Genomic DNA, 22,438 nt, shown 5'->3' on the forward strand with positions numbered 1-22,438 from the left:
GTATGCGAGCAGGACATACCAGTCTTAAAGTAAGTCTAAACAGATTTAACATTGTGCCCACGGCCGAATGTGAATGTGGTGACGGGTTGCAAACGGAGGAACATATTTTCTGGGATTGCAAACAGTGTGACGACCAAAGGGCAATAATGGTGGGCATCCTCTCCGAGAACAGTAAAAAGAACTACCCAAAATCAGTCACAGAGCTCTTGAGGCTAGAAGAAAAGAGATTTCTGCAAGGCGTCTGCTACTTCATAAACAACATTCCCATATATATTTAAAACGGATACGTAAGGAAAGAACAAGAGGAAATGGCACGGACCACTCACAACATTCTCAAATTTATGCTAAGATGCGAATTAACCGCGGGCCCACCGCTACTACAGAAAGAGAAGTTTTTAGAATGTGCTACAGAAGGCCGGATGGGCATTGCCTAGGCCACTTTTGTATCCTAGTTTTTTTTTACCCAATAAAAAAAGAATCCTACAGTAACATCTAGTGGTAGGAGATAGAATTATACTCGTATTAACCACAATACAATTTATAACAACTTTTAGTTTGATTTTCGATCTCCCTGTATTTGCTTCTAAGCTGTCAGTTTTGTTCAGTTTATCTCAAGTCACTGATTTCTTACATTATTTCTGACAATAAATTTGTGGTTTTCTTTTCCAATTTTGTTATTGACCTTGACACAAAACTGAAAATTGCATGAATGTGGGCCAAGTCAGTTTTTAGCTCTTTGAGTTCATTTCAGCCATTGAATATTTCTTGGAGCATTGCATCATCCCTGTGAAGTTAATTTACTGCAGAATAAACAATTTCAATTTTTTTTTTTTTTTTTGCATAATATACAGTGACATCCAACCAAGTTCCCCACTGTGTAATCACTAAAGTTGGAAGCAACTGTCTGCCTGTAGAGTTGTTTTTGAAGATCTCTCTTCTAGTTGGCAGTTTCATGAAGATTTTCTTCCCTTTAGCCACTAAATTTGTAAACCTATATAAAGCACATGAATTGTTTCATATACCCTGTGTAAAGCATTCACTATGCACATGATGTGCATAAATTTGAGGTAGCTCACTGAAAGTCCTTCTGCTTGTATTTTTATATGCCGTTGGATATTTGTAACTGGCAACAAATGAAATCTCATACCATGTGGCATAGAGTTTATATAGGTTCATTGAAAACATGCTAATTTTGTGTGATTCACTGTGGAAATTTTCTGGCATGACAGATGAAATCATTTCTCTTATAGTAAATTGTCATTTTTCAGGCAACGTTTGGAACCTTCCTTTCACTTGCATAGATTTCTTTTCTATGCACAACCACATACCTTCATTCCTTTACAATTCTCAAATTCTGTTTGATGTTTCTTCATATCACTTAATTAGATTGTTCTTCCTCAAAGTGGACTCATCTGAAGGATCATCTGAGTATCCTTTAGAACAGTGGTTGTGAGACCACGGTCCAGCCCGAGGGCCTGGTATTATTGATACTATGGCCCGGTACTAGGCTGTGGCCCAGTGGTTTAGAAACCCTGCTTTAGAAGGAACCACCTAACATCAGAAATATTTAATTTAAAAAGTGGTATGTCTGTGAAACTAGATACTTCACTCAGATATGTTACAAAAGTGGCAAATTTGGAAGATCTGAAGAAGTTGTAGCAAAAGACACCAATTAAGGATTGCCTACCTGGTCAATGTTTTAAGCTTACAACTGAGTAAATAGGCATGATATGCTCTGCAAAGCCTGTACTGACAGAGGACTTGTGAGTAGTGCAAAAGCAAGAATTTTTCAATAACACAATATATGTGAGAAATGTACACTTGATGAAAGGCCAAGAATATTCATAGCAGAGGAAACCATCTTCTTGTCAGAGAGGATGTTAAATAAGGACTAATACCGCAAGGTTTCAGTTGGGGAAAACATCTCTGGTCGTGGGTCTCAAGGGACTTGACGCCAAGAAAAACTGATTGACGGTAAACTGCGAGTTACAATGTAACTTTGACTTTGACTCTAACTTGGATTAGAGAAAAGTGCAGGAGGGATCAGTAGTTGAGAGTACAAGGAAGAGAAAGGAGTGGTAAGGAGTAAGTAGGTTGGTTTAGAAGTAAACGCAGATAGAAGTAAATATATGTTGCTGTCTCATCACAAGAATGGAGGCAAAATCATGACACAAAGGTAGCTAAGAGATGTTTTTAAAATGTGGCACAGTTCAGATATTTGGGAAGAACTATAACAAATCAAAACCTCATTCAGAAGGAAAGGAAATTAAAAATTTGCTTAGTGGGGGGTGGAGTCCCACTGGGTCCACTTGGCACAGCGGCCACTGACTGGCCTATTGTAGCCTGCCCCAGGTGATTATGATGATGGAGAATTTGGTGGAATGAAGATTGGCAGGGGAAACCAAAGTACTTGTAGAAAGCCTGCCCCAGCACCACTTTGTCCACCACAAATCCCACTTGACCAGACCCAGGATCGAACCCAGGCCGCCGTGGTGGGAAGCCAGTGACTAACCCTCATTCACAAGGAAAGTTAGAGGAGATTGAATTTGGGTAATGCTTGCTGCCATTCAGCCCAGAACTCTTTGTCTTCTCGTTTGCTGTCTAAAGACATAAAATTATCATGTACAGAACTATAATTTTGCCTATGGTTCTGTATGGATGTGAAACTTGCTCTCTGACATTAAGGAAGGAATGCAGACTGAGGGTGTTTGAGAAAAGGTGCTGAGGAGAATGTTTGGACCGAAGAGAGATGAAGTGAAGTGAAGTTTGGAGAAAACTGCATAATGAGGAACTCTGTAACTTGTACTTTTCTCAAAGTGTAATTAGAATGATCAAGTCAAGGAGGATGAGATTGGTGGGCCATGTAGCATGGATTATGGCAGCGAGGAATACATATTGGTGGGAAAGCCTGACCACTAGGAAGAACAAGATCTGAGTGATTGGACAGTATTAATGGATCTTAGAGAGATAGAATGGCATGGTATGGATTGGATTGATCTTGCTCAGAATAGGGACCAGTGGAGGGCTGTTGTAAATATCGTAATGATCCTTTTGGTTCCATAAAATGCTGGGAAAATCTTGAGTAGCTACACAATTGGCAGCTTCTCGAGAAGAGTTCAGCTCCATGCTTTAGTGAATGAAATTTTATGCTGCCATAATTTCCTTCAATGCGTGTTTTGGAAGTTCAGAATTAATATCTTTGTGTGACTCTTTCATCCAGCTAAGAGTTGAGTGTGGTCTTAATTGGTGGCTGTATTCTGTAAGAATGAACCTGCAAATGATAATTTCACTTACTGAAGAAGTGGATGAAAATATGTGTAATGATATTTTAGTGAGAGATTGATGGATGTTTTTAATGTAATAAATTTAAGCAATGTAAAACAGCATAGATATTAATCAAGTAGAAACTTAAGCCCGTTTGTTATTTGCTTAAATGGCAGATTTGTCCCTGGTATTCTTAACTTTTTAGTGTGAATTTACTATAATTTAGTTATAAACCATTGTGTAATCATAATGACTTACCATTTTTAATATATCAGTCTGGTCAATCCTGTGTGTCTGTTAGATATTTAGAAAATAAAGCTTCTATTCTTCTAGGCTACTGATGGTATATAAATTTTAGAGATAAGAATTTTGACATTATGTATGTTTATATTTGCATATTTATTTAACAGTTATGTGATTTTACTAACCTCCATAGCTTTTTGCAGCATCAGAACGTACGTGACCATATAACAACAGAAAGAATAATTGGTGTGAGTAGCCTTTTGTTTCGGATGATGGCTGAGATTAGAAACTTGAATGTGGCAGTTGATGTCTTTAATTCTGTGACACCAGAACATAACATGTGGAGAATGGCAACCACTAAGCCTGTTATTGGTTCATTATTCTCCCCAACCCAGTTCTTCCTGTAACACAAGCCCGGAATCGCTGGAGTGTTGCTGCTAAGCTAGCGTGTGTTATGGCTGCTGCAGAATCAGTGTCAAGTGTGAGTTTTGGGTCAAGCCATTCAGCCGCCACTGCAGCGCGTGGCACTGGGGAAGCCATAAGTGAAGGTGGGGTTGGGGAAACCCAAACCTCCACACCGGCAAACTTGCTGGTGGCACCTAAATTTCCGTTAACAGGTACCATTGACAGAAAAGCAAAGGTGGCAGAGAAATGTTTTGCTGTAGTTGGCATTCTATAGGAAGTAGACTGTAACAGAAAGTAGCATGGATATAGTCGAAATATCTCTTTGTGTGCAAGCCTGTCTTAGTTTAGATTTCTTATGCTAACCTACCACTTGTAACCTAGTCTGATATTATTATCCCCTTCTAATATTTAACTTTGCTTAATATATCTAAAACTGTGTGCCTTAAAAGGCATTAGGTATACCACTATAGAAATAAAATACTGATTATATCTGATTTGCACAGAGTTGTTTGTGTGCATTAACATATAACATGCTTGTAATATCAAATTTGAAACAAATAAAACTAATGAAGTAATCATATAAAATTTCTGGTACATGAATTGAAATTCTGTTAAATTCTCTAAATTGGGGATTGTAGGGAAACCTTAAGACTGACTCACTAAGATGTATTAGTCATCTTCTTATACAGAAGAATTCTATGATGGGACTCCAGTTACATTTTCAATTATATAAAGTAAACACGATTTTAATGCAGACAATAGACGTAGAAAAGAGTACTCTCATGTGGGATAAGACATCATCTTGTTTCATACAAGTTTACTGATGATTCAGGGGAAAAACAGTAAACTTGTATCAGACTGCATGACGTCACATCTAAGAAGACAGTACGCTTCATAGTCTTGGCCATGAAATCAGAAATCTCAAGGCAGAGAATGAAACCCCCATTTATGTATTGAAATGTAATTAAATATTTCCAAATAATTCCCATTTAAAATATAAACTGTAAATACTTAAATGTTAAAAATGTAGTGCAACTAAAGAAATGTAGTTTAGTGACTTGTATTTATCTAACACATTTTATCATATGAATACACACGTTCCTAGAGGGAATGTGTTAGCATATATGGTTGAGACACTGTGCTAAAAGCCAGGAGGTCACGGGTCCAATTTCCAATGAGGTGGATCTTTCAATTTACCTAATTCTTGCAACTGCACCATGGCCCTGGGGTTGACTCCGCCTCTAACAGAAATGAGTACCAGGAATCTACCTGTGGGTGGGGGAGGGGGGGAAAGGATGGCTGGCTCGTAAGGCTGACAACTTTACCGCCATCTGTGAGTCCATTGTCTAGAGAAAGTGTGGTAGCCTCAATGTCTCACAATCATATGGGCCTTCAAGGCCTGTTACAGGGATAGCTGTACCTTTTTTTTATATATACATACATTCAGATTTCTATTCTGGTGTTATGTAGACAGTAGAGCTCTTTCTGTTACATTGTAAATGGGGGAGTCCTGAAATGAGAATGTCTCCATGATGGAGAAAGCACAAATAGTAGCAAAGTATTTAAAGTTAGCAGTACATGTTGCCTGTAATAGACAACAGAGGCATCGCTAGATACTTTAAATGGTTTGGAGCTCAGTTGTCCCAGTCTCAAAATTAAACATTTTACCATGATTTCAGCATCAAAAAATGGTAATATATTGAATAATATATATATATATAATATGTCAAATTCCAGTAGCAAGATGAACCAAGTTACATATCATATCAAGTGAATTTAATCCTTCTTGTGGTGCTTTGAAGTTAATGTATACTGAATGTTTCATATAAATTAAGTTATATATTATGGTTCAGATATTTTAGGAATGGTATGGAGAATTGTGAGTAAGTAAATTTGTCCCTGTGCTTAATTACACGTAATTATGCATAATGCCTTGAAGACATGTGGAGGAGTGGTTGTATGGGTTTTGGTACTAGGTGGAGGGGAATAATCAGCTTCATGCCCCAACAGCTTTATCCCCGGGTAAAGAGACCCCAGTACCCCTTGGATGGTAGGCTTGGTGGGCCCAGAACCGGTCTGGACACTTGTATAGAGAAAAATTTCTTACCCTGCTGGGAATTGGGCCCCAGCAGTCGAGCCTGTTGCTATACCAACTGAACAGTCCCCTCTCCATAGGGGGCATCTTTCTGTATGTTTTTACTGTGTGCCTGGCAACGGGTTAGGAAGTTTCATAGTAACAATATAAAAGTACAAAATTATCATGCAAAACATTTATTAGAGTTCATACAATTATGTATTAAGATATTCTTGCACATAATTTAAAAACTGTACTGGGAAGTTATTTGCGATTAAATAATTTATTTCTACTGTTTGTCAGAATCCCTAGATAAAGGTAAAAAAAAGCAGTGCAAAGTTGTACTGCTTTGTGCATCTCAGGTGATGTGTAAGTATGGTAAAAGTCGCATTTTATTTTTTTGAACTTCATACGTTTCTCATATTATGTAAATTTCCAGATACGCTTTTCAAAACTCAATATTACATATTTTTTATTTCTTTCTGCATAAAACATCAGCATAAAATTATTTAAAAATAAATTCATCCAAAGCATTACAGAATATTTCTGTAACTGTTATCCTTTGGTGTCAGATGAATGAAATATATTTTTAGGATTACAATTTTATTGGATGTGATGCCATGCATTGTAGTAGAAGGTATTAAAATCTTGGGCTGTCAATCCACTTCGGTGTTGAGTAAAAAACCAACTTCTCAGACATACATCATCTCCATCATCAGGGTCAATGTGGTGAATGACCAGATGTCAGTGATATATAGCGCAGTCTATCAGATTGATACCCCATCTTATTGGCACCTCATCCCCAACATACTGAGTACCACCTATCAGTACAATTGGTACTGATGGTGGGACCCACTGCACATCATATTAGAAATTTGGCAAATTTAATAGAGAAATTACAAATTGCAACCATAAGAGATAGATACTTTGATCAGTTTTGATCTGTGTCTACTTAGGTACCCTGAAAGAGACCATACAATTCTTGGAAGAACACTTACAAATCAGAATATTACAAATATTCACACACACTTTAATGTCCAAATCCTTTGTCTTCAACAGATAATTCTATGAGGAGAATACTGTTGAGACCCTTATTTCCCACAATCCACTGGACATCCTGGGTGCTCGCTTCACGGGCTCCAGTCCAAAAGCCTTCCTATTGAGCTCATCTGTTGTCCTCTCAAGCTTAAGATGCAGCTGCTGTCTTGTGCTTAGGCCCTATATTCCCATTTTGCATTCCAGGCCTTTTCAGCATCTCTTCTCCATTTGTCCTTTCTTAGTTCCTTTTGCGACCAATTTCTTTTTGGATCCACAATTTCCAGGGGTCCGCTCCTTCGAGTTTGCCGGCACTTTTTGGCTAGATGCCGTCCCTCTGCCACTTATTAGGCACTCTGCAAGTTTCCACTATGGCATGTTCCTTAGGTACATGCCAATGTTCTGCTTTGGGTTCCTTGCCCTCTTAGGTTGGTGCCTTGTATCCCAGATGCGCCTCCGCCATTGGCAGGCCATCATCACCTTTCGCCATTCTCTCAGGGAGTGAATTGCAGCCTCCATCTTCTCTTGATATATGTCCATCCAAGAGGCGAGGGAAGCCATCTGGGCTTCCGTCTCCTCTTTCAGGTGTTCTTGGCTGGCTCTTATTTCTTGTTTCCTTTTATCTCGGCAGGGTTCCCTTTCTGCCTTCCTTTATTCTCTGTTGGCATCTGTCATTTCTTTCATGGCTTTCAGGAGTTCCTTGTTTTCCATCTTGGTAGTGTGACACTGTAAAATAAATCTTCCATCCACATATCAGTCAATCCATTTCAACCACTTGTGGCACCAAGTTATTACATATAAGTGGTTTGCTTGACAAATATAACGAGTTCTGAATTGGATGATTGGATTTATTGGCACTCTTTTACAATTACAATAAACTATAACAGCTCACAGTCCATGGCTGCCTAGAACTGGCTCCATTCCTTACTGGACTACAGGTATCTTCTCTTCCACTGTGACTGACTTGGGTCTGATTCCCAAATCAATCACTTCTTCTACTGCGACTGCCTTGAACGACAACTGTCTTACTAATCAATGAATCGTTATTCTCTTCATGGCTCCTTGTATAGTCTAGCAAACATCCATGAAGAATGTTTGTTACTTGCATGTATCCATGGAAGTTGTTTGTTGCTTGTGCATATCCAGGGAATTTGTTTGTTGGTTCCATTGATGTCAAAAGCACATTCTGTACCAAGTTGGTTTCCATGAATCCACATCTCCATGAAACCTATGTTAGCAAGCCATTGCCTAACAATGGAGTATTCCGGCTTTCAGGCATCATGTCACAATATAAACACACTCCACATCCCTGCTAAGGAAAGTTCTTACATGTTAAGGTCAGTAGAAGATGATTTAAGGCTAGAAGATTTCAAAGTGTACATAGGACAGACAGGTTGATGTGTAAAGAACATCACCAGCATTGATGTGTGTATCAGACAGATAAGTCTGCAGTGGCAAAACAGCATTGAATTAGGCTACTGGATCAAGTTCGAAGAGACCTCAGTGCTTGCCAAAATATCGGGCTACAGAGGCTGACTTCTCAAAACCGATAGAAATAAATCTACATCCAAACAACATTCACATAGAGGAAGGTTTAACTTAACAGAGCATGGAACCCCATCACCAGATTACTAAGCGAGTCTGACGCATGTATGTCACACCAAACTTATGATAAATACATGGAAAAGCATGCCAGAAATAACACAAAAGGACACAAGGATAAGTGACATAGTGATAGGTTAGAGCTGGGTGACCACAGAAATTCACTCTGTCCTCCTGCTGCATGGTATCCAACGTGATGAGGCATTTATTAGACAAACTGGTATATATATCAATGACACATGATCACTCACCACATTGACCCCGAATGTGGAGATGGAGGAGGTCTCCGAAATATTGGTTTATAATTCAACATTAACATGGCTGATTGCCCAAGAAGATTTTAGTACATTTATTTATTGTGAAAGCTTCAAATATTACGTAACAGAAGGTGACTATCTACCAGACTATATGATGTCGCATTCCGAAAGATGTATTCTTAACATTTATTGCCATGGAAACCTCAGGGCTGATAAATATATTTTTTACCTTAGTTGTTGATGGCTCATGGCCAGCAAAACAGCTAAATGTTGGGACGTCCCATGGCCACCATATTACTTCAATGGGTCAGACTGACTACTTTGTTAACCTTATTGCTGTGCTTCATGACAAGTTGAACAAGCATCCGTTGCTGTACAGCATGGCATCCAATTTAATTCACTGGGCTATGACAATGCATTTTTGTTGCACATTATTCATATCTTTACATTAAAATTGCATTATTTTATTAAATTAGAAAATAATGTGCAGCAGTAGATTGAAATCATGGTTTTCTTTTTGAGCATTTTAGGGAAGCCTTTTGGTATGCCAAGAAAGGAATGAGACCATAAACTAGCAGTATGCTGTGTGCATGTTCAACCCTTTCCCACTTCTTAAGAACATAATTTCTGAAAGCACTGTGCAAGAGTTGGGAGGTTATTCAACATCAAATCAACAGTTTTATTGATGAAATCGTCTTATTTTGGAATACTGGGCTTTGAGCTCTCTTCATTGTCTGGTATTCCAAAGACCACCGGGTATCAGAAACAGGGTCTGTTGCCGTGATGGGGTGAAAACACCTACTCTCTTGGGTCAGCTTGAAGGAGCAAACCTCAAATCACTGGACAAGTTCTGAAACACTGTGTCTTTTAGAATACCTGATGGTAAAGTCCAAAAACTCAGTAATGCCAAGTGTTATACACATCAGTAGAACCCTTTAGAACCTACAACTCTGTATTGTTAATACTCAGGGACCACATAATAAAGCCCTCAGTGAAAATATTTCACATGGTGCAAAGGATTTAGGATGGCTTAAATTCTTTTCATACAAAGTCCAATACATAAATCATGTTCTAGAATTACTGCTCTAAATTAGATTGATTTAAAGCGCTCTATAGGAACATATATTGAGCTTGTGTTGAGGGCCATGATGTTTGTGTTTTAAAATCCACTTACAAAACCATGGACACCTCCAGCTTTTTGTAATTTATGAATTGTAGTTTCATGTGTTTAGTTTATGAGAGCACCAAAGGGATTCAGAATGTTGTCAGATTAGTCCCATGTGCCAGTACCTAGTGATGCCCCTGACAACATATACATATTAATGCATCATTATGATTGCAATTGTATGACATTACAGAGATTGTGTGTTTCTTCATATCAAAATTTAATGACATTTTCTATAGTATAGTGCATTGCAGCATGAAATGAAATGTAATATTATCGATTTATGAGCATGTAGATAGATGATAGTGTCTCTTTGTTTTCAAATTTAATTATATATCAGTTATATTCTTCCTGTATTCATATACATACCGTTGAAATAGTGTATTTTACTTCAGAATTCTTACTTTTTACATTTCATTGAGGTTTAAAAACCCTAGTTTAATTCTAGCTGCCCATGTAACATGACCACAAGTTATAACTGGCATGATAGTTTGATTAAGATTCTGAACTTGCTGTAATGTAAATCAACTTAAACAGATATTTTGAAAACAGAAAGGAAGTTATTTCTAAAATTTATAGTGCCAGTTAGATTAGTCCGTTCAGGATAGCAATTCTACTAATTTCTAAATTGTGATGATATGTTCTATAAAGATTATTTCTTAATTTTTTAGGCAAAAAGAAATTTATATGTAACTTAGGTGCCATTCCTTAATAATGTCTCATGAGATATTACTTGTTTCTTTTTTATTTTTTCACTGTCTTCATAGTCTAGAACACTGTTTATTTTACTTTGTGGTTAAAGTATGTACATAGATAATAAAAAAATTGTTTGTCAGTTGAATAATTGGTTTGCTTATAGAAAAGCTTGCACAGTAATGTTTGTTTCCTTGTAAACAAGCTCTTGCTTAGATGGTAGTAGGTCTGCACTAATTTTGCATCTTGTTACAGAAACTACAACTGACATTCTCTCTTCTATTTCAGGAACACTTTTGTAACTGAATACCAAATGGCTCATGTGTATGTGGATCGCATAAAGTATTATATGTTATAAAATATATATTGTTATCATTTTTGGCACATAGGCTTTTAAAGTTATGAATGTAAAATTGTTCAAGTGCAACAAACTTAAGAATTTAAATTTAAAATAATACTGTACAGATATATTCACAACTTAATGTCTTCACTTCAGGAGCTTATATCTGAGGTGATTCCCTGTCAGAAGTGTTACATAAACATAGATCCAGTTCTCAGTGATTATGCAGCAGTTAATGTGTGAAATTCAAGGAAGATGGCCAACGTCGTATCCCATTCCATCTGGTGCAAAGCAAATACCTTCTATGCATGCTCATCAACCATCTTGATATAGTGCTCCACCATGTCATCCAACTGGGTGCAGGGATGTCTGACTGTGGGAGCATGGGTGTGGTGTGTATCTTGCTCACCATCAAGCATTTCGACACCTGTATCATACTTTACCTGAAGTTATGTCCCTGGTCACTGTATAGCTTTTGTGGTACTCTGAAATGTGAGAATAAGTTGGTTGCCAGGGCTTCCATCAGTGTTGACCCCTCTTGGTTGGGGAAGGCATAGGCCTTTGGCCACTTACAAAATAGATAACTTACAGTCCAGTGCCACACACAAGTTCACCACACTTCGATCTTCACTCGCCTTGCATGTTTCGATTCAATAGAATCATCTTCAGAGGTGTACCAGTACAAGCAGGAAACACTGTCACATAAGATTTGATGTTATGCACTAAGGTTGTAAATAGTGCTCATTGTATCACAATTTGCCCTTTGCATTCATGGTGACGTGTAGATTTACGTAAGAAGTTGTTTCGTTAGGCGTCTTTTCTGGGTATTCGATTGGAATTTCCCACTGCACGCAATGTGATGTTTACTTTTCTTAAAATAGCTTCCTTATGTATTTAAAATTGTGTTAAAATTCTTTTATGTTTAAAAAGTTAGTTGTTATGTTAAAATCGTGAACCAACATTGGGTCATGTTGCTGTTTCTCCGGATGGTAGGAGATGTCGATATTTCTTTGCGTTGTGTGTTCTGTAAATATATTATTATATTAGTTTTTATTTATTATATCTTATATAGTAATATATAGTGCTTATAAGTTATGAAGTGTCTAGTTAGGCCTTACCTTATTGTTAGTTGTGTAGTATACGTGCATGCTGTGTCGTATGTGGGAAATTCCAATAGAATACCCAGAGAAGACGCCTAACAAAACAACATCCTACGTAAATCTACACATCAACGTGAATGCAAAGGGCAAATTGTGATATAGTGAGCACTATTTACAACTTTAGTGCATAACGTCAAATCTTATGTGACAGTGTTTCCTGCTCGTAATGGTACACCTCTGAAGATGATTCTATTGAATCGAAACATGTAAGGCGAGTGAAGACCGAAGTATGGTGAACTTGTGTGTCACACTGGACTGTAAGTTATCTATTTTGTGATTGTTAGTGTCACGGACCAGAATGAGACAAATCAAATTACTTTGGCCACTTGCTTAAGTAGTCTATAGTGATCACAAGGTGTCGGTTACCTTGACGAAAGAGGCCTGCAGTCCGGTGGCTCTCCTCTTGCCTGAGACCCTAGTGTTGAACTGAGGCATAAGGCCTCAATCCCAAGTTTGTGGGCCATGACTGGCTGCTTAGGTGTGACCATCAGCACCGCTCTCAGCATCATGTCTTGCCTGAGCCAGTATTACTTCCTCCTAGCCTTGTTCAGGGTCTTGTCCTTTTGACAGTCAATAATTGAGTTCTGCCAGTACTTCTTTCAATTTACATGGAGGGAGGTCTATCTGAGCTACTTAGATCATCCGTTGGTGGACTTCCATTGGGAGCAATAGTCCTTGTACTTGGGGCTACAGTCGGCAGTGTTATTCCTGTTCTAAACGTTGTCCAGCCTCTACTTCAAGAAGTGGAAGGGAGCCACCATTAAGAGAGGACTTGAGCCCAGAAGCAGCCACTGTTAGAGCTGTTACCAAGCAACTTCTAGTGAAGACGCTGCCGGCTGAAAAGACTCAGCAAGTGGTTTGGTGCTTTCTAAAGTGCACAAATCAGCACTGGAGCTATAATTAAGTGTAATTATGAGTTGTCTGTTAAAGTGGTCAATAAATCCAGTATCCAATCTGAAGCTTCATTGAGAGTCACTTTACCACATGACACTTGGTGTTAGAAGTGGGATTGGATTGATTGATTGATTGATTGATTGCACTGAATTTTGTAACTGAACTGTACATCATCGAGTTGGAACACCAATCATGGATATTTGTGGTGGATATGATGTCTGGTAACCATGATAATAACCGAGATGGAAACCCATCTGGAAAGGACAGAAACCATATGAAAGCCTGGAGTGAGGGGAATAAGGCCTGCCAAGAAGCAAAGGATGCCTGTATACAAAAGGTGAATGCCGAGAGAGATGCTGATTGAAAGGAGTTGAAGGCCTGCCAAGAAGAGACAAAGGCCTATCCAGAGAAGCAGGAGGCAAATCCAGGAGAAATGAAGTCATTAGCGGGGCATGAAGAAGTCCCTAAAGAAGAAGATGCAGTGAAAACTGTCAGCACTGAAGAAGCGGTATGAAGACCAGCATATAGCTGTAGGGTGCTGCCAACAGCTGCAAAAATTGACCCAGAAGGAATTGGTCACTNCATGCAGGAGTGGCAGGTTGTGTGGGACTTGATCATACAGGACTGACAGTTGAACAGAGATGATGGCAAATTCAGACGAGGAACCATGTTGCAAAAGTAAACTCTAAAGGATGGGCACTTGAGATGAGATGTCAGGTGTGACTGGAATGCAACAACCACATGAGGAACCAAGACCTAAGATAGGAGCTACACCTAGGAAAAAAGGTTACATTTTATTAGGCCCTCAGACAAGCCATTAGGCTGGAGACCACGAAGTGAACAATTTGGTCTTCTGTCAGGATTCGAAAAACGAATGTCAAAACATTGTGTAGAAACCGGCAACAACCGAAACAAAAGAAGAGACTGCCCACAGTTTAAGAGGCAAAGATGTAGGATCGCCAGCACTTTTGGAAATTTTGTCCGCACCTACCAGAAAATGACTAAGTCTGCAATGTAGCGGATAGACCCACAACTAGGTAACAGTCGCCAACAAACACATCTCCATAGGAGCAAATCAACATGCAGCAGTGGAGGTACTGCTTAAACCATGTTTTCTACAGTGGTCCATCCTGAGGAGTCATCAGCGGGACAAAGTGAAGACTTAACAGGAATCTACCTGGTCTGGAGAGTGCCAAAACATCAGCGGAAAATGAGGAAACTGTGGAATGTAACCTGGGATCCAGCATGTAAAATGGCAGTTAATTGGATTGCCTAAACCATCAGACAGAAGACCCATACAAAGGCTCTTGAATGGTAGGAAATCAAAATCAGTGAACTATGATGCCACACCTCAAGCTCTGTGACCTGTTATGAAATCACTTATGAAACGGGATGGACCAAAGGCACCAACTGCTATGTATGGCCTTTTGGGTATAACATATCAACCAAATGGGAAAGTCAATGTGATTGTGGATTGTATAGAAGACTAATCCACATCTTGTGATGTATGACGAAAACGATAAGTGACACCCCGTTGAGAAACAGAAGACCCTGTGTCATACATAAATTAGAAAAATCACTGAAATTGAGAAAAGCTTGTGAACTTGATGGCATTCCAAACAAATGCATTAGGCATCTTCCAACAAGACCACTGGTGCATCTGACACACCTAATGAGTCCCTGCCTTCAGCTGTCCCATTTTCCAAAGTCTTGGAAAGAAACAAAATTTATAACATTACCAGAACGCGGTAAGGACCCAAAATTTCCTTAAATGTACGTCCGAATAGCCTCTTATCTACAACAGGCAAGCTATTTGAAAAAGTTAATTTTAATATAGACCAAAGGCACATTGAAGATAGAGGCCTGCTTAATGCAAGCCAGTTTGGTTTCTGTGCCCATCACAGAATGATACTTCAATGTATGAGGCTTACAGACCATGTAACCTTATATTTGAGCAGAAACATGTCACGGCTGCTGTATTCTTGGATATTGAAAAAGCATTTGATACAACATTGCACCTTTGCTTGGTGTATAAATTATCAAAATTAAAATTTTTGATCAGTTTAATCAAGCTTATTAGCTCTTCTCAGAGAACACTCAGCGTTTTGTTGAAGGTGAACTGTCTGCACCAAGGAATATAGGAGCAAGAATGCCACTGGGTTCCATCCTGTCCCCCACATTGTACAGTGTATATGTAAATGATATGCTTCAGGAAAGCCAAGCATATTCATCAGAGACAAACCCATCTCATCAGAGAGGATGTGAGAACTGTTACTGCAAGTGTTCAGTTAAAACAATCTCTGGTCTTAGGTCCCAAGGGGCTTTATACCAGGACAAACTGATTGGTGGTAAACCACCAGACATACGAAGGGGGACCCAAAAATAACCGGAACCAACCTGTTGCGCGCGCATGCTTTCTAGTTACAAGTTGTGCTGCTAGGTGGTGTTAGCTGGGGGTCTTCGTGACTGTTAGTGAGCTGGCGTCAGTCTGAGTTAAGTGGTTTGTCTGTAGTGCTCTGTTGTCTGCGTTCCTGTTTCAACCCTTTGGCGATTAGTGAGATGGCCGACCAGAAGGAACAAAGAGTGTGCGTGAAATTGATGAAGATCGTCAAAAGACCATTGACCAACTTTCTGAGGAAACGAACATCTCATGGAGCACGGTCCAGCGAATTTTAACCGAAGGTTTGCACATGAGACGGGTGTCTGCAAAATTTGTTCCTCGCTTGCTCGGAGATGACCAAAGAGAAAACCGCGTGAATGTTTGCCGCGCCTTGAAGAGTGAAGTGCAGAACGATCCAGAATTTCTTAAAAGAATTGTGACTGGTGATGAGTCTTGGTGCTACGGGTATGATCCAGAATCAAAGCAATCATCAAGCCAGTGGAAAACTCCAACTTCACCCGACCGAAGAAAGCGCGTCAAGTGCGATCCAATGTGAAAACAATGTTGATTTGGTTTTATGATGTGAATGGCATTGTCCACAAAGAGTTCGTTCCGCCAGGACAAACAGTGAACCAACATTTTTACCTGGATGTGTTACGAAGATTATGAGAGAGTGTGCGACGAAAACGGTCCGAAATGTGGAGAAATGGGAACTGGTTGCTTCACCANAACAGTATCCAGCCTCAAGAATTCCAGCACTGTTTTGAGCAGTGGCAAAAGCGTTGGGACAAGTGCATTAATGCACATGGACAATACTTTGAAGGGGACTAACATACAGTTCAATAAAAATGCAAAATAAAAAATAACAAAAATAAATTTCGGTTATTTTTGGGTCCCCCCTTGTAAAGTAACACTGACCTTGACTGTGTCCAGTTGGAAGGGAACTGTCATTCAGAGAGGACTTGAACCCAGAAGCAGTCATTGTTCGAGCATTTACCAGGCAATTACTAGTGAAGACACTATAGGCTAGAAATGACTTAGCATTTGTAACAGTGATGAGTAAAGTGTAGTCACGAGTTTTGAGTGTATAAGAGGTCAGTAAATCCAGTACCCACTCAATAGTGACATCTTCCTGGAAGAGGAGGCAGCTGAGTCAGTGGCTTGGCCAATATCCATAAATCCAAGTATGAACCTCCAGTAATAGGTGCAGAAATGGACACTACTCAATCTTGCGTGGTGACCATTCCCATACAGCCTCCAGCTTTTCTGTGTCTACAGTCACTCCTTCAAGTCCCAGGTACCACACATCCTTCTGGAACAGTTGACTCTTCTGTGAGTTCTGTTTGAGTTGGGCCGATTGGAACTTCTGGAAAAACTTCCGCAGGTGTCAGCTACTCTTGAAACATCCAGCCAAGGTTATTACATCAACCAGGTGCACCATTCAGACATCATAACAAAGGCCCTGCAGGACACTCTACTTAAAGCACTTGAATCTTGTGGGAGCTTTGCAAAGGCTAAAGGGAAAAAATGTTCACTTCTGCAGCTTCTGTTGGCCAGAAAATGCTCTTCTCCCTGTCACTGGTGTGCATGGCAACTAGTCAGTAGCCACTTTCCAAATCCTGGGTAATGGACTGCTTTACCCTGATGGATGTATCCACGGTATCATATGTTCTTAGTGGCAAGACATCCTCATTTCAAACTTTGTTCAGCCGTCAGTATTTCACAGAGGACCGAATGTCCCTGTTCTTCCTGACGAGCATGACGGGCAGAGACCAAGCAATTTTCATCTCCTCGATTACCTCTCATTCTTTCACATCCTTCAGCATATTGTCTACATGAGTCTGCACAGGATTGCTGGTAAATTGGGTAGGTGACGCCAGTCCTGATACGGTGGTAAACTCTATCTCTCCTCCCATGTTCATTACTCACCACTGGAAGGAGTTCCTGGAATTCAGTCACTGACTTCTCTAATTGTCAGATTTCTTTGACATTGAGGTTCAGCCAGGTGTTGAACGTTGCCTTGTTTAGCTGTTCACTGAACTGTCCAATCCTGGAGTTTGAGGTTCCAAAACTTTGGCAGGCACCACCAGCGTTACAGATTTGTAGCGGACCATTATATTGCCTTCTCTCTAAACCTGATTTTGGAGTCACACATTCATGGCTCTGAGGGACATTTCCTGTTGAACCTGAACCATCATCATGGCTATGTGCAGTCCCTCTTGCTGATATGTCTTGGAGCTGGGTTCCCCTAGGAAGTTTTCCATCTCTGGGCACCTTACAGCCATGCAGTCACCACCCTGTTGCATTGACTGTTATCACCACATAGCTTGCCACGGTCAGCAGGGACAGTCTTTGTCGGGCTTCAGGATGACACATCAACGCCTCTTCTTCACCCAGTTGTACCATGTTGCACTTCAAATTGACCAGCATATCATAGGTTCACAGGATGTCCAGTCCCAGGATGAATTCGCCTGTGATGTTTACAATGAACATCTACATTTGTAGCATGATCCACCTCAGAGTCACCTCTGCCAGCACCTCATTCAAGACATGAAGGGTCTCTGAGGATGATTGAGTCTGCAGAACACATGGCCAACTTGGGCATGACTGTGGTGATGTCAGATCTGGCAATGGCCAGGTAGCATTGCATGTCCCCCATCCAGTCCTTGGTGATTAGGCTGTTGTCACTCCACTTAGGTGGAGTGAGTGTGAAATGAGTGGATGAGTGGGATGATGCAGGCAGCCCCCTCTTCACTGCTGAGCCTTACACATATCCCTAGTCTTGGTTGGCTTCCTCATCACTTGTCCATTGACAGTCACTTTTGAGATGACTGTCATCTCCAATCTACCAGGATACAGATCATTTAGTTGTGTGATGCTCAGTTGCTGGTGCCAGTGTTCTCACAGGGACCTTAGCCCTTATCTTTACATTCCCCTCCAGTTTGGCCCTATCAAATATAATATCAAATGCTTTTATTTCAACAGTAATGACCACTGTGGGTGGCAAACTCCTTGTCTTCCTGAAGCTCTGTATCACTCTCATTACATCTCTCCTTCTCATCATTGGTTTTTGTTACAGTTGCAGAATGTGGTGGAAATAACATTCTGAATTTCAGTAAACTGCCACACAGTTCGAAAGCCAAAGACCAACTGAAGGAGTACCAGAAGGACATTCATGTCAAAGAAGTGAAATTACATTTTTCTACAAATGATTAATTTTGATTAACTCTTTTTCACCACTAACACGCTCAAGGATTAAATATTTCAGTTTAAAAATATACTAATGCCTCATGTTGGGACTGTTGTATATGCCATAAAATTCAGCTAAAATTAAAAATCTTGAGCCAGCATAAAATGTAATTTTTGTTCTTGTGATAACTGAATACTGTTATGAGAATAATTTCTTTGGTATAGATCATTGCATGAACAAAGAGTGAATACAGAATTTTTTAAGCCTGTTCTTGAACTGATTACAGGAGATTAGAGACTAAAACTTTGCTTTATGAACACCATATTAAAGAATTCTAATTATCAGTCTCAGTGAGAAGCACATTCACCTAGGGAGAAGGTGCTGGAGCTGGCAAGATTCAGTGAAGATTTAGCTGAATACCTTCTCAATCTCTCATCTCTGGCAAATTAACAGTTTAGTGAACATAGAAAATACAAGGTACCCATTATAGCATGGAATCCATGACAGTCATCCTCATCATTCTGTGCTAGAAGGGCAGAGTACAAAATTATCAGAAGTTCATAAGGCATCACATGTGATTAGTGAAGCATATCTGTTCACAAATATTAATGGATAAAAATAGTTTCATGTGTTTGTGACTTCTTAGACTGTTCTGAACTTTAACAGATGGATTCATTTTCATCAAAACTGGATCAAACCCACATCTTTTGACTATATCTGTGTTATTATTCTTTCATTGAGGTAATATGATGCAAGTTATCTTAGCATGGAAAGCTCATTATAGTTTTTGAAGTCTTTCCTTGTCATTGGGTTTTCTTTAATAGCTGGAAATGTAGAATTCAGAACTAAATTGACCCTTGTGGAGGAATATTTAAAAAATATATATTAATATTTGATGTCATATGAAGACAAATTGTTGTACTTCCTCATTTAACTTTTATTTCCATTAAGAGTAATTATGGGGTCTTGCTTAAATTTGGTAATGGAATTTTTATACAAGAATGACTCTGATTTCAAATGCAAGAATGGAACTTTTATTTCCAGCACTCCCTTTGACTGGAAACTGTGAACAAAGCATCCATGTACAGCTTTGAATATATCAGCAGATTCCTTGATAATAATTAATAAATTCCATCATATAATAACCTCTTATTAAACATTGGTTTGGTTTCTGGAATGAAATTGAATTCTATTAGTGTGTGTGTGTGTGTGTGTGTGTGTGTGTGTGTGTGTGTGTGTGTGCGCGTGTGCACACATGCATGCAGGTAAGCTACAGAAAGTGGATGGAACCCTATAATCTGTCATGCCATTCACTAGGAAATGTGAATCACAAAGCTGTTAGTCACACTGCTGTACTTTGTTTTGTTGTGGAATGTTTCAGACAAGTCCCATCAGTCTTCCTCTTCTTCTGCTAGTGATGAACGTAAATTGTCAAGTCAGAAGTTTGACAGTTCCTTACCACTACAGAAATCATCCATTCGATTTGTGTCTTCTGTAGAATTTAAACATTCTTCAGGTAAAATGAATTTTCTCTGTCCTGAAACTGTTGCATATAAATATATTCTGTGCATGCTGTATAAATCTTGGACTACACAGACATCTGTGTAAGTAAGTTTGCTTATTTATGTCACTGTATGTCAGACCCACATGTTTTTACTGAGATCAAGATTTTCTGCGTCTTGGGTTTGTAGGGCACATGTGAAAAGTTCTGTATGTTAGAGGGTAATAACTTATCTTTATAAAACAGATATATGTACTGTGAACTTGTTTTATATATGTTTATGCTAAAAGTGATGATAATTGAATAATACTGTCACATGTTGGGTATATGTCATGCGACAAATAACTTTACGCTGTATTGAATGTAGCAGATTTATTCCATTCATTCTCACAATTACACAGTTCACAATTACATGATTACTGCCATCTGCAGTATCACAAATACTTTTGCTGTTTCCATTCACTCCAGCAAATGCTAGACTGCAGCTAACTTCCGCTGCACTCAGCGACTTCACGATCCACACTGTGTCACTCCTGATCACACTGTCATCACATACTGCTCAGCTGGCTTTTTATACCGTTCCCTGTTGCCTGTGTCAACAGCGGTATCCCCTGTTACATCACAGTGGGAAGTGCTGTTATTTCACCGTGGGGAAGGCGGGCGGAGTGTTGACTGGCCTGTTACCGTAGCAGCAACAGTGCTCTGATGCTGTTACATAACTGGTGGTGGGGGGCGGTGGTGTCCTACATAGCGCAAATACATCACAATACTCTCACAAGTAGGGGGGAATGCATGATGAAATGACGGGTTCTACGTGGGGCAATCCAAAAGTTTCTGAAATTTGAATTTTGCACGCGAATGGTTATGAGTACATCGAAATACCGCTAGGTGTCTCCTCACACATCCTTCTTGAATCAGTGTGGCAAGCAGCATCGAGTTGAGTGGTTGGGTTGTGTTTCCGTGAGTTTGCGGTTTTGCGATGGCTGACCTGAGAGAGCAGCGTGTCTGTATAAAGTTTTCTTTCAAACTTGGGAAAACCGCTGCAGAAATGCACCAAATGTTGAAAGAAGCTTTTGGTGACAAGAGTTTAGGCCAGATACAAACTTATGACTGATATAAGCGTTTCACAAATGGCCAAACATCGACTGATAATGATGATCATTCGGGACGGCCGTCAACGGGCAAAACACCAGAAAATGTCGCTAAAGTTAGGGATCTGATTCTGCAAGATCGTAGACTGACCATCCAAGACCTCTGTAACACCTTGGGGCTAAGTCATGGTACATGTCAACGAATTTTGTCAGAGGAACTGAACATGAGGAGGATTGCGGTGAAGTTTGTGGCACGACTGCTGCAAAATGAACAGAAGCAGCATCGCTTGGAAGTCTGCAGGGAACTTCAGCAACAGCTTCAAGAGGATCCAAACTTTCTTTCGAAGGTTGTCACTGGTGACGAAAGTTGGGTTTATGGCTACAACCCTGAAATCAAGCAGCAATCGTCGCAATGGAAGAGCCCTTTTTCACCTCGGCCAAAACGCACGACTTAATACGGCTTACATTGTGCAGGAATTTTTGGCTAAAAACAAGATGGCAGTTGTTTCCCACCCACCGTACTCGCCAGACTTAGCTCCATGCAACTTCTTTCTCTTCCCCAAGATGAAAATCAAGTTGAAGGGGTGAAGATTTGATACAGTTGAGGAAATTCAAGCGGAAATGCAGACGGTACTAAACACCCTAACAAAGAAAGACTTCCAGGATGCATTTGAAAAGTTGCAGAAATGCTGGGATCGCTGTACGCGCTCCCAAGGGGACTACTTTGAAGGTGATGGTGCAGAATAAGATCTAGGTAAGATGTTATAGTTTTTATTAATATATTTTGGGAACTTTTGGACTGCACAGCGTAGTTTGGATGTTTCACACAGAAACTGTCACTTCAGATCACTCCAAGTATTACATATAATTAAAGTAATCCAATAACACACCAAGTCTTCACATGACAAACTTCCTGTGGCTGTCCCTTAAACACTTAAACACGCTCAAATACTCCCAAATACTGACATCTGTTCTGTCTATAACTGTCATTATATACTGGCCACTCAGAAAACAGAATATATTGTTGGAACGTGTTTATTGAGTGATTGAATAGTAATGGTCGTGGCACGGACTGAATAGAAAGCCAGTTACATGATAGCTACCCTGTTGCAGTGTGATATCATTGTGCCTGTGCAGAAGTCTA

At 39.7% G+C, this 22,438-nt stretch overlaps 1 protein-coding gene across 1 annotated transcript in view; it reads left to right on the forward strand.

The window, feature by feature from the left end:
* The window catches only part of LOC111869153 (protein unc-80 homolog), a gene marked incomplete in the record, with an annotated part of 381,072 nt that overhangs the window by 342,768 nt on the left and 15,866 nt on the right, over positions 1-22,438 (forward strand). The window contains 2 exon segments of the mRNA XM_033753297.1: positions 3,903-4,124; positions 20,084-20,218. Of these exon segments, the coding sequence (XP_033609188.1) occupies positions 3,903-4,124; positions 20,084-20,218 (357 nt within the window).

The sequence above is a fragment of the Cryptotermes secundus genome, unplaced genomic scaffold (assembly GCF_002891405.2).
Source record: "Cryptotermes secundus unplaced genomic scaffold, Csec_1.0 scaffold821, whole genome shotgun sequence".
In the NCBI taxonomy this organism is placed as follows: domain Eukaryota; kingdom Metazoa; phylum Arthropoda; class Insecta; order Blattodea; family Kalotermitidae; genus Cryptotermes; species Cryptotermes secundus.